Genomic DNA, 16,128 nt, shown 5'->3' on the forward strand with positions numbered 1-16,128 from the left:
GACATACTGGCTATAATGCTTACCAACTCAATGAAGTGAATTCTACTCTTTGGCACAAAAGACTTGGCCATTTTAATTACACTACATTGAGTAAGATGCATTCTCAGCATATAGTTCAAAATTTACCTGCTATGAGTGAATGTGACAAAATTTGTGAAGTTTGTCAGCTAGGAAAACAAACCAAACTTCCTTTCTCAAGCAGTACCTCTAAAGCCTCTGAGAAACTTCAACTAGTTCACTCAGACTTGTGTGGCCCTATGAGCATTCCTTTTTTGAATGGAAACAGGTATTTTCTTATTTTCATAGATGACTATTCAAGGCTCACCTGGATTTACTTTCTGAAGCAAAAATCTGAAGTTTTAAGTAAATTCAAAGTGTTCAAAGCAGAGGCTGAAAAACAATCAGATTGTAAGTTGAAGGCACTTAGCGCTGACAATTGATCAAAGTACACTTCTAAAGAATTTAATTCCTTCTGCAAGGATGAGGGAATTTTGCACCAATTGAATTTTTCTCAAATGATGAAGAAGAAATTCCTACAACTAGATAGAGATCTTTAAATAAAGTTTATAATAGGTGCAATGTGGCAGTTGCTGAACCTACCTGTTTTGATGATGCAGTGAGTCAAGAAAGGTAGAAAACAGCCATGGAATCAGAACTGGAAATGATTAACTAGAATGCAACTTGGAGCTTGGTTGATAGACTTGAAAATCACAATGTTATAGGAGTAAAATGGATTTATAGAACCAAGTACAATCCAAATGGTTCCATAAACAAACTCAAAGCTAGATTAGTTATAAAAGGATATCTTTAACAACTTGGGATAGATTTCTTTGATACATTTGCACTTGTGGCCAGGTATGATACAATCAAAATGTTAATTGCTTTGGCTACAAAAATGGAATGGAAAATCTATCACTTGGACATTAAATCAGCATTCTTAAATAGGGTTCTAAATAAAGACATCTTTGTTGAACAACCTGATGGCTTTAAAACACCAGGTCAAGAAGGACAAGTATACAAATTACATAAGGCCCTTTATGGCCTTAAGCAAGCCCTAAAGGCTTGGTATTGCAAAATTCATTCTTATTTGCTGGATCAAGGATTTGAGTGTAGCTTGAATGAATCCACCTTATATGTGATGAAAAAAAGGAATCACTTGGTATTGGTTGTTTTATTGTATGTTGATGACCTCCTAGTGACAGGAGGAGAATCAAGTTTAATAGCGAAATTTACTAAATACATGAAAAGGGAGATTGACATGACTGACTTAGATAAAATGAAATATTTTTTAGGTATGGAGATAGATCAGAAAATAAATGGTATTTTCATTTCACAAAGAAAATATGTGCATGATCTTCTTAAAAAGTTTCACATGGAGCATTGTAAACCTGTCTCTACTCTAGTGGTGAATGAAAAATTCAAAGAAGCTAAATCAGATGTGAAAACTGAAACTGCTGTATATAGAAGCCTAATTGGTTCCTTGTTGTACCTATGCTCTACTAGGCCAAATATCATGTTTCCCACATCTTTTCTATCAAGGTTCATGCAATCACCTGGAAAAAATCACATGTGTGCTGCTAAAAGAATTCTCAGATACATAAAGGGAACTGAAAATTTTGGCCTCTGGTATTCAACACAAGAAAGTAGTAATCTGTTGGGATACTCGGACAGTAACTGGACTGGAAGCTTAGAGGACTTTAAGAGTACTTCAAGCTATTGTTTCTCTTTTGGAAGTGTTATGTTTTGCTGGAATTCAAAGAAACAAGATGTCATTGCTCAATCTTCTGCTGAGGCAGAATATGTAGCAGCTTGTAGTGTAACAAACCAAGCCCAATAGTTGATGAAATTACTTACTGATTTAAATCAAGATCAGTAAGGATGTGTCACCATATATGTAGACAACAAGGCAGCCATTGCTATCACAAAAAATCCAGTTCTTCACGAAAGAACAAAGCACATCAATGTCAAATATCACGCAATCCGAGAGGCTGTAAAACTTCGAGAAATAACTTTGATGCATTGCAGCTCTAAAGAACAATTAGCCGATATCATGACTAAAGTACTTTTTAAAGCTCAATTTGAGTTACTTAGAATGAGACTTGGACTTGTGCCAAACAGCTCAAAGGAAGAGTGTTAGCAAATTGAACTTGTTTGTATTTTTTTGTTAAATAATCTAAGTCAGTTGTAGTAGTTAAAAATCAGTTGTGTTTTATTTAAAATATATGATGATCTTGCTTTAAGGATATTTTGGAAGCTTTTTACTATATTAAGTATGGCTGACATTTATTAAAGTATGATGTAAAAGCTTGTATCATATAAAATATATATATGTATAAAAATCCTTCATCATTGAATGAGGGTAATCATCAGTTTCTTTCATGCTCTGTGTTCTTCTGAAAAATTTGATCTTCAATTTTTCTTCTTCCTTTCAGTTCAGCCAAATTACTTCTGAATTTGAATTCTATCTTCTGGTTCAACATCTCAACAATTATCCCTTTCTGTTGGCTCTCTTCTGGCCAATGCTATTGTTAGGGAACATACAACAGACATGACCAGTTCTCATGAATTCTACCATTCAGCATTCCTATCTCACATATTCAATTTTTCTTAGAAATCCTTATTCATCAAAACATAAAGAGAAAATTCAAGTTATTCTACTTTATGCAGCCAACAATGTTGCATGCTTATATAAAATAATTAAACTATATATACCCAATTTTGAGTCGTCCAATCACATGATAACATATCATGGATGCACATAGCATTGTTCAATATAAAATAACCTATATTTCATGATGAGGAATAGGCCTACTAACGGCGAGCTAGAATAAATCGTCAAGTACTTTAGGTGCTCCCATTATGGTGATCACTAATTATTATCACCCATTTCACTGGTAGTTACTGCCTCAAACAAGATTGTGAAGAAATATGTCTAGATAAACACACCTGGGTTTTCTCTCAGCATTTTTACCCTAAAAATAAACAACATTATATTATAATGTCAATATTATTTTGTAATATTTGGCCATGTAAGCAATATATGGGAGATAAAATATAAAAAAGAAATGTATAAAATGCAAGCTGCAACAAGAAAGTAAAGAACTCCATGTAATATTTTGAGATTTTGGTTCTAATGAAAATGTCACGGCTCTTCTTAAAAAGAAACGGTATCTTAACAAAAGTCTTCTTAGGCTCATACCATCATTCCTGGTGTCGTCTTTAGTAGTTAACTACTAACATGCAAGCTCGAACAATGGAAAAAGAAATGAGGATCATTATTACTCTTATTGAGTCCTTAAAGCCTCGTTATCGCATCAGAGTAGGGCTATCGTCTCTGTATTTGTTTGTTCCCCTCAAGAGAGTGACCTCATGGACCAAGAAGGTGCCCAACATATTTGCGGTACAATATTAAACTATTATGAGATGACACTAGATGGAAAATATAAAATCACATCAAAGCAAGGAGTCCCTCAGTAAACCAAGATCTCAATCTCCGCTTGTAATACTTCTAATAGTAAGACCATAAGAGCTACCTTGAGGCATAAGCCAATAGTGTGCTGATGAAGTGATGATTAGGGCGGGTATTAACCTGAACAGCCCGGCCGAAGGTAAATTGGTAAACAAGTCCAACAACAATGTACATTAATAATTTAATGAAACCTCTTCTCACAAGACAACTAAATAACAATAACCAGACATTTGAAGGCTCAAAACTGTACACAAAGATTAACGTTTTTTGTACACTAGAAGAGTTTAGCCTTTGAGGTCATTACCAAAAGAATTATAAGTAAGGTTCCCAAAACAACATTGTCCACTAGATGTTACTTTGTCCTAAAACATCTAAAAGATTATGGGCATCATTCACCCCTTCCAAAGTTACTAGTATGTGTTCATAAAAAAAGAAATGGGGAGAATAATTAATAGAAGGAACATAACTTGAATAGATATCATTAACATAATTCTGAACAAATCTTAGTCCAATCGAATTCCAATTTTCACTATTGGGTCTAAGTCCACCCATAACGAGTTGACTCAATTTGGTTTAATTTAACTGTTAAGAGTAGTTTTTAGAAGGGAGTTAAACACTTATAAATTGTCCAAAAACTGTCTCCTCCTAACAATAATAATAACAATTTTTCCATTTACGCACATGAAAAAGATATTAGTTTTCTACTTCTCTTTTAAACCAAAAAGCATAGAGATCAAGTCTCTCAAATGAATGTAGTATGTGAGGCAAAATGGGTTGAGGAAATGACTCACGTCAACACCTCGCCTTGTATTCGAATGGGCTTCGTCGAAAATTTGAATCCAGGTACTCAAATTTCTATTTACTATAATTCATAAAATATTGATTGGACATGTTTAATTGTTTCCATCATTAGTATCAGAGCGTAGGTTACGAATATGTAATGTGTTCTATGAATTAAATTATGTATTCTACAGAAATTAGACCGATTTGACGGACAAAATTCTAGGGTTTATCATGTAGAATTAGGTCAAAATTGGGTTGAAAAAACCCGATTGTCTTTCTATTGGTCAACTTGTATAGTCAAACAGGTTAACCAGAGCTAGTCAATGCCACCCAGGTTAGTTGATCAGTCAACGATCAAAGATTGACCAACAACACGTGTTGCTCAATTTTGACACATGAACCCACATGTAGACTTTATTTCTACTTGTGAAAGCATATGCAACGTTAAGTGAACTCGTGAAGGTACGTAAGCCCTTATTTTAGCTTATGACAATGTGTGAATAATGTTTTCTGATGCATTTGGGAACATGAAAATTGTTTCCAAAGCGTGGAAGCTATGTTGAGCATATCGGAAACCATAAATTTAAATTCATTTTATGTTTTAACTTGCGTACGAAATTCTTGGGTTTTCATTGCATACACATCGTTTTTAGCTTAACAAACTTGTAATGTTACACAAGTTAGAGATTAGCTCACTCACACAAGCAATCGTCTTTGACACTAAGAGAACTTGCAAAGATGAGACATTATTCTTAAAAAAAGTGATACTGAGAGAGCATGCCGATGAGAGACAAATTTCTCAAGAAAAGATTTATCGAAGTTAAAATATCGTCTTGATGATTGATCAAGATGAAGTTATGGATAGATACATTTGAAAATGATTAATGGATTTCTCACATCCAAATAACTTATGAATGTCAGGTGTGAGCTTTTAATATGGATAAATATTTGTAGGTGTGAACATGATTAAGAACTCAGGTTAGACGTTGGCTATAACAATTTAACTAAGATTTGTGCAGTGTTATGAATGACATTTGAGAAAATACACACTGTAGCACATGGTTCATACCATGTGTATATAAGTAAGACAACCAGTTAAAGTAGTGAGAGGATGAATTTATTCTCCCTCATTGTGTGACACTGTATGAGAATTACCTCATGTTGCTACCTTTTGACTCTTTGTTGTTGCTCAATGTTTACTCTTAGTGTTGCTATATTAGCTTAACACCTATGGCCACACATGATCCAGCTTATGAAACATGACAAGAAAAACAGTTAAGTTTAAATTATGAATTTCGAGTAGAAAATGAAGATTTATATATATATTACATGTGTCCATTGATCGACCGATCATGTCACTCATATGAAAGAATAAACTTGATCATAGATACATAGAAAAATGACATAATGATAAATAAAGGATAAAAGAGAGTTAGTGTTTTGAGTAAGTTTGGGGTGCTGCGAACCTAAAACTTTATTTTGTTTTTATTTGGATTGAAACAGCTATATTATTCCTAATATATGCATAGTATTTAGCTCCTAAGTGCTAGTTGCTCATGAGATCACACGACATATTTGTAAGTATGAAACGTATGACCGTATGAGATTTTTGTAGCCAAGTATTTGGTTTGAGTTTTCTATCATGTGTGAGTGAGAGTTATTGGGTCTATGTCCACCCATGACATGTTAACTTGATTCGATTTAATTTAACTGCCAAGGGCAGTTATTAGAAGGGAGTTTGAGAGTAGTTGGATACTTATAAATTGTCCAAAAATAACCTTTTCCCAACAATAATAATAATAATAATTTTTTCGTTCACACATATGAAAAAGATATGAGTTTTCTACTTCTCCCTAAAACCAAAAAACACAGAGATCAAGTCTCTCAAATGGATATAGTACGTGGGGTAAATTAGGTCATAGAAATGACTCACGTCAAATCTCACACCGTATTTGAATGGGCTTTGTCAAAAACTTGAATCTAAATACACAAATTTTTATTTATTGTAATTCACATAATATTGATTTGATATGTTTAATTGTTTTCAACATTCACAACCAAATATCTGATACAAATTTAAAAAGCACACCTTATAGAAACAAAAAAACAACGAAGAAAAAGAAAGGCTAACCGGAGAGAATAAGTTTAGAAACAGTAGTGAAAAACTTAGGTGTGTAGTCCATCAAATAATATTATTTAATAATGATATAAAGAAAATTGTGGGATTAGAATAAAATAATTAATAAGATAGATATAAATTTATGTCCATTAATTTCATCGAGATGAAACAAGAATCATTATTACCCCTGCTGAATCCTGAATGCCCTCGCCATCTCATCAGAGCAGGGCTGTCATCTCGGTATATGTCAAACAAGATATTAAATGTATGTCACTAATTATCTACAAAATGCGGCCCACCATCCAGGTTCCAGCGTTGATAGACTACGCTGGGGAGTAGATTGTTTTCCAGCATATATGACATAAGTAGAACTCTATTATTATAAAAATTTGCACCATTTATTGCTAATAAAGAAGCTATATGGCTTATGTGTAAATGACTAACATACCAGAGATATAATTTTATATGTCAATGCAGGTGCAAGTATTAGTTTTCTAAGTTCTAGACGACGGTCCCATTGATCATATATTTAATTGTGGTAGATAAAATGTAGATATCAATGGTGCGCATTGGAAGAGAAAATAATAAAATGGTTGGTTTGGTAGCAGCTTATTTTGAACTCTTTCTATGTTGATGAATCGATTATGTTAGAAATTTAGAATAATTTATTTGTTAATATTAGTCTTCACATCTCCAAAGAGAGGATAAGATTCCAATTTCCAGCTGAAAATCTCTGTATTCAAATTTGCAGCTGAAAATCTCTCTCTCATCTCCAAAGAGCAATGGGATATTTCAAGATCAATTTTATTGAATAATTGTAGGATTGATGACTAAATCTAAAATTTGATTGAAATAAAATTCTACCTCATTCACCCAAAAGAAAGGGTTTGGAGTTATTAAACAAAGTATGTCAATATGAAATGATAAATATATCCTTTTCACTTACACACTCAAACTATTGAATCCATTATAATTATAAATTTACTTTAAAATGAATTTTTATGTTTGCACTGAACCAATGAAGCCATTGCCAATTGTTATTCAGTATTTTTCTTACATTTGTGGTAATTATGATCCTAAAGAAAATTTTAAAGTTCTATAAAGAATGACTCACTTAAGAACTTTTTGGCCAATTGTTAAAAGTGGTGATAGTCGATACTTGAGTAACATGGTTCTCTTTAATTAGTTGTCACAGCTGAAAACATCAAGGGCATTATGTTTGGGAAGTTATTACATTTCCATGTTACATTTCACTTTATGATTCAATATATTTATTTGTATGCGTTTCACTTTCATAAAAATGAATGCTCTCATAGTTAACATTAGTAATACCTCTCTTTGAAGGACAATACTTTTATAGAAGGGTGTTGTACTACCTTTACTTATAAAGAGTTTATGCGAAATATTTCATACAAAGATATATATGTGAATCATGAGTGTAAACTGAGGCTAAACAAGTCGAGTTTGAGCTCGAGCCACTCAAGTTTGGCTTTTGAACTGAGCTTGAGCTTAAACATGGTCGACTTAATTAACTCATGAGCTCATGGCTCAGTTTGAATAAAATATTAATAAGCCAAAAAAAGTTTAAATTATGACACTTAAACCCTTAAAATCTTATTTATGTTTGTAATGTAGAGGGTAATTAATAAATATGTAAATTATAATATTAAAAGAATAATTTAATAATTAAAGAGTAAAAAATATAATTTGACCAAGTTTAAACCAACCAAACTTGTTTAAAACTCAAACGTAAATGAAAATCTCACCAATTTGAAGAGCTCAAGCTTCCCTTAAAATAATTGAATTGAACTTTAGTTAAATACTATTCAGACTTGATTGAGTACAAGCTATTCTTTGTATATAAATAGTAATAGTTATTCACATATAAAACATCATTAAATATTTAATCATTTTTAGGATATAGAAAACATAAAAAAAAAAAAAAAGACAAATGGACAATTTTCTGCATATATTCAATTTAAAATAAAATATTAATAAAGACATTGTAAAATAAAATCAAACCCACTTGAGTGATGCCTCTTTTCACATATAAAGATAAATTTAAAAGACTCTACACATATTTAAGAGTCCAAGAGTCTCGAGACCATCACCTGCAACATAAAAAAATTAAATATAATTTATATATTATATTGCATGCCCAAAGAAGAACTCAACTTTCAAAGTGATATCAGTAAAATAATTAAGCCATTTCAAATTTCAATGGCTGCCATGAGATGCCTCGAACAAGCAAGTTTGAGTTGGTTTCCATTTGTCCCCATTAAATAATAATATGGACATGATGAGAGACTGTAGCCATTATATAATATGCAACGGAGAAGTGCTTGCGAAGGGTCCACCCAAACGTTTAATTACTGGGAAATTTTTTTGTTCAAAAAATCCAAAAGACTTACCATCCAACTTTAAAAAATTCAAATAATTATTTATAAATTAATTTTCGTTAAATATTTTAAATATGATTAAATATAAAATATTTATCTAATAATAATATTTAGAAAAATAGAAGTTTATATCAATTTATCTCCTTAATTTAAAAAATTAATAATATCTCTTAAAAAATAAGTTTTCAAAGTGGCATTTTCCCCCCAACCTAGGATCTCAAATTTCACCAGCAATTTCCCAACAAATGACAACCGATTTCTCTCACTCCGAGTGATGTCTTTTTTTCTGGTGCTTTTCCTCTTATTGATGATGCGTAGATTCAATAGAATCCAAACGAAGAGTCAAAATTTTTGTTTATACCTTCATTATACAGACGAATCAGCTTTATCTAATAACACAAAACATGTAACTAGTATTGGGAGTGTGCATAGTTCGATTTGAGATGGTTTGAGAGTTTTTTTTGCAATCAAACTGAAAAAAACAACGTTTTCAAATCATTTACTTTATATTAGATTTAAAGTAAAAAGGGTAAAAAATCGTTATTTCAGTTTGACCCTACTTTGTTTAATGACTAATTTACCCCAACGTCTCCAAAGGAGTGTGTCTGGTGCCAATTTCCAGCTAGAGAACTCCAGTCTTCAAATCTCCTTTCCATTTCAGATGCTCTCTCATCGTCTTTCTCATCGTCGTCGTCTTTCCAATTTCCATATGGCCGTGGAAGAGTACCGTTTAACTGGTGTTTTGCGAGGGATAATTGACAGACTGGTGTCCAGGGATTTCCTGTATCTTTCACGTTGGCAGGGGGTAGCTTCACATCTGGACAGGCAGATTGAAGCAGTCCTCGTCGATATGGAGACGTGTCAATCCTACGGGGACCTGAACTTTTGCCTGGACGATTTACTGGACTTGGCCTATAATGTGGATGACGTACTGGATGAGCTTGCCACTTGTATTTTAGAGAGTGAGCTGATGGCCAAAGGGTGTTTTAGCATTAGCAAGGTGCGTAGCTTTATCCCTGCTTGTTTTACTGATTCGACTCCAAATCTCCACATGGTGACCAAGTTAATAGATATCACTCGCCGATTTGAAAAGTTATCCGAAGTTTTATCACTCAACTTTAAGCCGTTTTACTGGCCGATTCATGAAGAGACATCAATTGCTGTTGAGAAAATACCACTCCCTACATCTTTGCTTACACAGTCTAGTATTTACGGCCGAGATGAGGATAAAGAAAAGATACTTGAAATGGTGTTAAATGAGGAGTCAAATGATTTCAAGAGGTCTACAACGACAAGGCTTTGGAAGGTTTCAACATCACAGCATGGGTAAATGTCTCCTCTGGCATCACAATTGACGAAATTCACAAGCGGCTTCTCCAGCAGATCACTTTATCATCCTGCACGTCTTATGGATTACAAGAAATGCGAATTGCACTGGCAAAAGCTGTAATTGGAAAAAAATGCTTGTTTGTCTTGGATGATTTCTGGATTGGGACTTCTGACGCTTGGGATTTCTTTTTTGGTCCTTTCAAGGATGGAGCAGCAGGAAGTAAAATAATTGTTACTGCATGTAATGTTGATTTTGAAGTAGCAATGCGCCCGAGTAAATGTTATAACTTGAATCTCCTAACAAAAGATGCCTGCTTGGCTATATTTGAGGAGCATGCATCTGAAATTGGGGGCATTAATCCACAACGAACTTCACCACTAATTCGAGAAAAAGTTGTTGAAAAGATCCGAGGCTTGCCTCTGGCTGCAAGTACTCTTGGTGGCATGTTACGCTTTGAGGACAGAAGTGAGTGGGAAAACAGATTGAATGACAGAACATTCAATGATTTATATGAATCTAGAATTGTCCCTGTGTTAGAAATAACTTACTCTCGTCTTCCTTCGTATTTAAAAGAGTGTTTTGCTTACTGTGCAATTTTACATGAGGATTATGAATTTGAGGAGAAGGAACTTGTAATTTTATGGGTGGCAGATGGTCTGATCCATCCACCATCTGTAGGCACAAAAACATTGAAAGATGTGGGTGTTGAATATTTTCAAGCTTTACTTAAAAGGTCAATATTTCAACCATCAAGCAGCAATGCTTCTAAATTTAGAATGCATGGCTTTTTCAACCGTCTGGCCAGGAGGATTTCAGTGAAAAGAAGTTTTAAGTTGGAAGAGGATTTTTTAATCTCAGAAAGATTTGATAAGATTCGGTATTTTTCTTACATTTGTGGTAATTATGATCGAAAGGAAAATTTTGAAGTTCTACATAGAATGACTCACCTAAGGACCTTTCTGCCAATTGTTAAAAGTGGTAATAGTCGATACTTGAGTAATATGGTTCTTTTTGATTTGCTACCAAAGCTGAAAAAATTGAGGGCATTATCTTTGGAAAGTTATTATATTACCACGTTACCAGATTCAATTGGAGATTTGAAACTTCTACGGTACCTCAATCTTTCTAATACTGAGATCAAAAGTTTACCTGAATCAACAAGTTTATTATTTAACTTGCAATGTTTGATATTAAAACATTGTTCCCGACTTATCAGGTTGTCTTCTAACGTTGGAAGTTTGATCAATCTCTATTACCTTGACATTACAGGAGTGAAGTTAGCAAACATTCCTCTAGGAATGGAAAATTTGAAAGGTCTTCATGTGTTATCTAATTTTGTTGTGGGCAAAGACAAACAATCTTGTATAGAAGTTCTGAAAAATTTAAAATTTCTCTCTGGGGAACTTTGCATTTCAAGATTAGAGAATGTAGTTCTTGACTTCCGAGGATCTATTTTAGCTGATAAGAAGTACCTAGAAGTGTTGGTATTAGAATGGGGTTCTCAACATGATGATTCACAAGACAAGACAAAAGAAAAAGAAGTCCTTGACATGTTGCAGCCCCATAAAAATCTAAGCAAACTGACAATCAAATGTTATGGTGGTCTGGTATTTCCATCTTGGGTCGGAGATCCATCATACTCCAACATGGTGGTCCTAAGATTGGAAAATTGTGAACAATGCACAACCATGCCATCACTTGGGCAATTAAGCTTGCTTAAAGCACTCACCATCAAAGGCATGGGTGGAATAAAGAGAATTGGTTTGGAAATTTATGGGGAAAATTGCTCAAGACTGTTTCCATCTTTGGAGACTCTTTGTTTTGAGGATTTGCAAGAATGGGAGTATTGGGACCATATCAAAGAAAACGAGCATGTCAATGTATTTACTTGCTTGCAAGAGCTTTCCATCTTAGATTGCCCAAAGCTCTATGGCCAGTTACCTGGCCATCTTTCTTCATTAGAGAAGCTTGTTATTCGTGAGTGCAAGCGGCTGGTAGTTTCGTTCAACCATCTCCCTTCATTGAAAAAACTTTTGATTCATGAATGTCGACACTTGGTAGTTTCAATCTCAAGCCTTCACACGCTCCACGAACTAGAAGTAGTTGGATGCAAAAGAATGGTGGCTTGTAGTCCAGGTGACTTTAAGTCACTAAAGTCTATGACACTTTCAAATATTTCAGAAACTAAGAACTGGTTTCTTCAAGGGTCTCAGAAAGTAGAACATCTAAAGATTGTCAACTGTGAATGGCTCATAAATTCATGGTTGAATAGCATTTGTCTTCAGAAGCTACCAGAAAGGTTTCATAGCCTTACTTCCCTCGCAGAACTGTCTATTGAAAATTGTAACAGCCTTGTTTCATTTCCAGAAGCAAGTTTTCTTTCTGCTTTGAGTGTACTTAAGATTAGAACTTGCAGTTCTCTAAAATTCATTTTTGAGGGAATGAGTAATAATGATGTACACGTGGAAAACTTGCAAATTGAGGATTGTCACTCTCTAACATTCCTTGCAAGAGGTCACCTACCCCCGTTTCTAAAACAACTTTCCTTGATAAATTGTAAGAAATTGCAGGGGTTGTTGGATGATAAAAATTACACTTGCTCCTCTTCTATGTCATTGGTGCACAAGGAGGATGATAGAAATGTTAGGACAAATCTTCTCAAGTATTTGTATGTCTCCCAATGTCCATCTCTCACTTGCTTATCATCAAGGGACCAATTATTTGTTTTCCTGAAACACCTTGATATTCGGGATTGCTTGAAGCTCCAATTATTGCAACACCAGTTACCTGCAACACTTGAACACTTGGAGATTTCTGGTTGCTCAGAGCTTATCATCTTGTCAACAGAGGGGTTGTTACCTAAGGCACTTAAACACCTGGACATTGCTGATTGTCCAAAGTTAAAGTCCATAGCAAAGAGCTTCGATAAAGGCATGTTTGTTGGGTTTATCCAGATCAAGAACTGCAAAAATCTTGAATTCATACCTGAGGGTATATGTAATCTGAATAGTCTCCATACAATGTATGTACAAGATTGTCCGAGTCTTGTCTCCTTTCCTGCAGAAGGGTTTCCCGACACCAACTCAACTGTGTTATCAATCGAGAGGTGTAACAAACTTGAAGCTCTACCCATTGGCCTGCACAATCTCAGCTGCCTTCAACAATTAGTAATATGGCAGTGCCCAGGTATTATGTCCATTCCCATGGAAGGCTTTCCTACCAACCTAACCTCACTTTCAATTGCTGATGCCAATCTGTTTAAGTCACTATTTGAGTGGGGTCTTCATAATCTCACCCATCTAAGAAGCCTCGAGATTAGGGGATGCCCAGATGTAATTTCTTTCCCAATAGAGGAAATGAATATGGTGCTTCCGACCTCTCTAACTCAGCTGACAGTTAGAAGATTCCCGAAATTAAAATATTTATCATCTAGGGGTTTTGAGACCCTTAGGTCACTTCAAGAACTTTCCATTAGTGATTGCCCGGAGTTGTCATCCTTTCCGAAAAGTTTGCCATCCTCACTTCTGCAATTGTATATTTATAATTGTCCTTTGCTGAAAAAGCAGTGCAGAAGGAATAAAGGACAAGAGTGGCCTAAGATTGCTGACATTCCTCGTGTTAGAGTAGATTATGAATTCATCTACGATACATAGTAAGATCATTATCTTCTTGGTATGTTAGTTTTTCACACATAAACCATATAGCTACTTTAGCAGCAATGATTGACGCAATTTTTTATGGTAACAGAGTTTGACTTATGTGATACGTGCAGGATACAAGGTCAACTCCCCAATGCAATCTATCAGTGCCGATACCTGGATGGTAGGCTGTATTGTGTATTTAGCAAATATACTTGGCAGCATAAATTATTTGAACTGAATAAAATATTGCAGCTTAAATTTGGATCGTTTTAGTCATTTAATTAGTTTGCTGTACTTCAGTTGAAAGTGTCAATAATTTTTTTTTTATATTTTGTTTTTCATGTGGTTTATTAAGGTAATTTTACAGGGTGATATTTGATATATTGAATTGTCAAGAAGATGCTGCTAGGGGTAGATAATTAGTGATATATTTTTAATATCTTGTTCATTTAAATTTTTCATTGTAATTTTGATTTTTTTTTTTCCAACTGTACCATAGATGGCATACAGATGGTTTGAGAAGCTGAGTTCCAATATTATGAACTATCAGGATAGGATGCCAAACACATTTGAGGTCAGGTAATAAAAGTGTATATTATCTTGCTATCCAGATCTCTGAGGAATAATATGTTATATCTGTTAGAACATCGCAGTACCAGTTCACAGGCTTTGCTGCATTGCATTGCTTTCATCTCTGTTCTGGAAGGCATTCTCCCAGGCGCTGCTTTCATCTCTGTTCCGGAAGTTAGCCACTTTGCCTGATTGATCTTTATATAGGCTGTAGTTGGTGAAAGGTACTACAAAGAAATATTTGAACAACAACTTTTTTATGAATCAAAGTATGTACCAAAAAGTCTTGTTTCTGGTGCTTTCTTGCCCATCCTTACGAAAGCATATTATTGCTAAGACAGTAAGACTTTATGTATTGTGTCTTCAATTTCTTTTCTGCTTAACTTCTCTAATTGTTGTTGTTACTAATTTTCTATTTTCTCTGCACAAAATGAATGGCCCTTTTTCTAGCCTAAACTGAATGTAAATAAGTGTTCATATTCCACCAAAAAGAAAAAGTGTTGTTACATTCTGAATGAGCTAAAAACTTTCTATACAGCTTCATATTGGTAGATTGATATGTCAATTTTGTCTCATGTTTTAAATGAGGTTCATTTCCTTCATGAGTTCACTTATTCCTTCTATAGAATGTCTCATAAATTTTTCTTCTTCAGGATTTCGCTTGCATCTATTACTTTTGGGAAGTAACATCTAGTGGATGATGTCTTTTTGGTAACCACACATATGGAGTACAACTTTTAATTCTTTCAGGTAATGACCTCAAATTTATAAATTGCAAGGTATTAAAACAGTGTATGTGTATTTTCCATATATACATCTTTCCTCTAAAATCAAAAAGCGGTACTCCTATATGGTTTGAAATTTTGATTGCAATGCTTTGTGAAATTTTGAGAAGTTAATTCCTGTCTTTTTCTTTGAATGTTCATGTGAAAACTTACGTTATAATGCTGTGTTGTTTTATTTTTTGGGAAAAAAATTAATGACAGGAAGCCCAGATAACATAATTGATCTAGACTAACGTACCTAGGCTTCCTCAAATTACTGATAATTTCTTCTTGTTTCATTTCATTTGGCTCAGTACTATGATGCCTTGTGTATGAATAACAACTAATTTTATATTATTTTTTTATTTATACAGTTGGGTTTGCATTAATTCCCTTTGAAATGAGGTGTATGAAAGGTAATTTTGTGAACTTCTTTGAGGTATGACGATTGAATACCTTTATGTGTTTGAATTCACATATATACTAAATGAGGCTTTATGTGATTGATAAGGCACTAGATTTTTCTTTACTGAAAGGAGGTTGTGATTGCAGAGGCACAAAATTTCCCTTCCTAACGTAAGCACATTGTCCCACACCTTCATACTTTTTTAGTTTTGACCGTATAAGTTATTAGTATGGTTGTGAACACATCCTTGTCTGTGTCGAGACAAAAATACTTGTTGAAATTAAACTGCCACTTACCTAGCAGGACGACATCCAGATATTTGAGTATAATTCAGCCTTCTCTTGTTAATTTGCTTTGGTTTTACCTTTTTTCTTCCAGCTTCATCTCATAATAGTTCTATGTTGTTGTGGTACAACTTTAGAAAACTCGTTGGTCCTGGAGGGGCAATGTTCAAATCATATGACATATGACAACGATCTATTGGTGAAGCTTGACTGCACTTACACGTCCAAAGCGAAGATCGGAAATGGTGAACTGCTATATGTAAAAGGAAAAGGTGCAGTCCTCATTGAGTCTCCAACAGCATTAAGGTGATCAATGATGTTCTTTATGTTCCTCAAATCAATCATAACTTATTAAGTGTTGCT

General features: G+C 34.1%; 2 protein-coding genes across 4 annotated transcripts in view; both read left to right on the forward strand.

Annotated features, from left to right (window-relative positions):
* Positions 1–16,128, forward strand: part of LOC123207226 (putative disease resistance RPP13-like protein 1) — a 49,460-nt gene that overhangs the window by 9,694 nt on the left and 23,638 nt on the right. The window lies entirely within an intron of this gene.
* LOC123207223 (putative disease resistance protein At3g14460) lies at positions 9,480–15,421 on the forward strand. Its single transcript, XM_044624530.1, has 5 exons — positions 9,480–9,975; positions 10,050–13,752; positions 13,848–14,535; positions 14,965–15,061; positions 15,298–15,421. Coding segments are annotated over exons 1-3 (4,200 nt in total). The 3' UTR covers positions 13,849–14,535; positions 14,965–15,061; positions 15,298–15,421.

The sequence above is a fragment of the Mangifera indica genome, unplaced genomic scaffold, assembly GCF_011075055.1.
Source record: "Mangifera indica cultivar Alphonso unplaced genomic scaffold, CATAS_Mindica_2.1 Un_0066, whole genome shotgun sequence".
In the NCBI taxonomy this organism is placed as follows: domain Eukaryota; kingdom Viridiplantae; phylum Streptophyta; class Magnoliopsida; order Sapindales; family Anacardiaceae; genus Mangifera; species Mangifera indica.

Bases quoted from the DNA above. Each gene is read 5' to 3' on its own strand.
- LOC123207223 (XM_044624530.1), top strand. From the start codon at position 9,480: ATGGCCGTGGAAGAGTACCGTTTAACTGGTGTTTTGCGAGGGATAATT. The intron at 9,976-10,049 runs GTATTTACGGCC...AATGATTTCAAG, and splicing joins ATCTTTGCTTACACAGTCTA to AGGTCTACAACGACAAGGCT.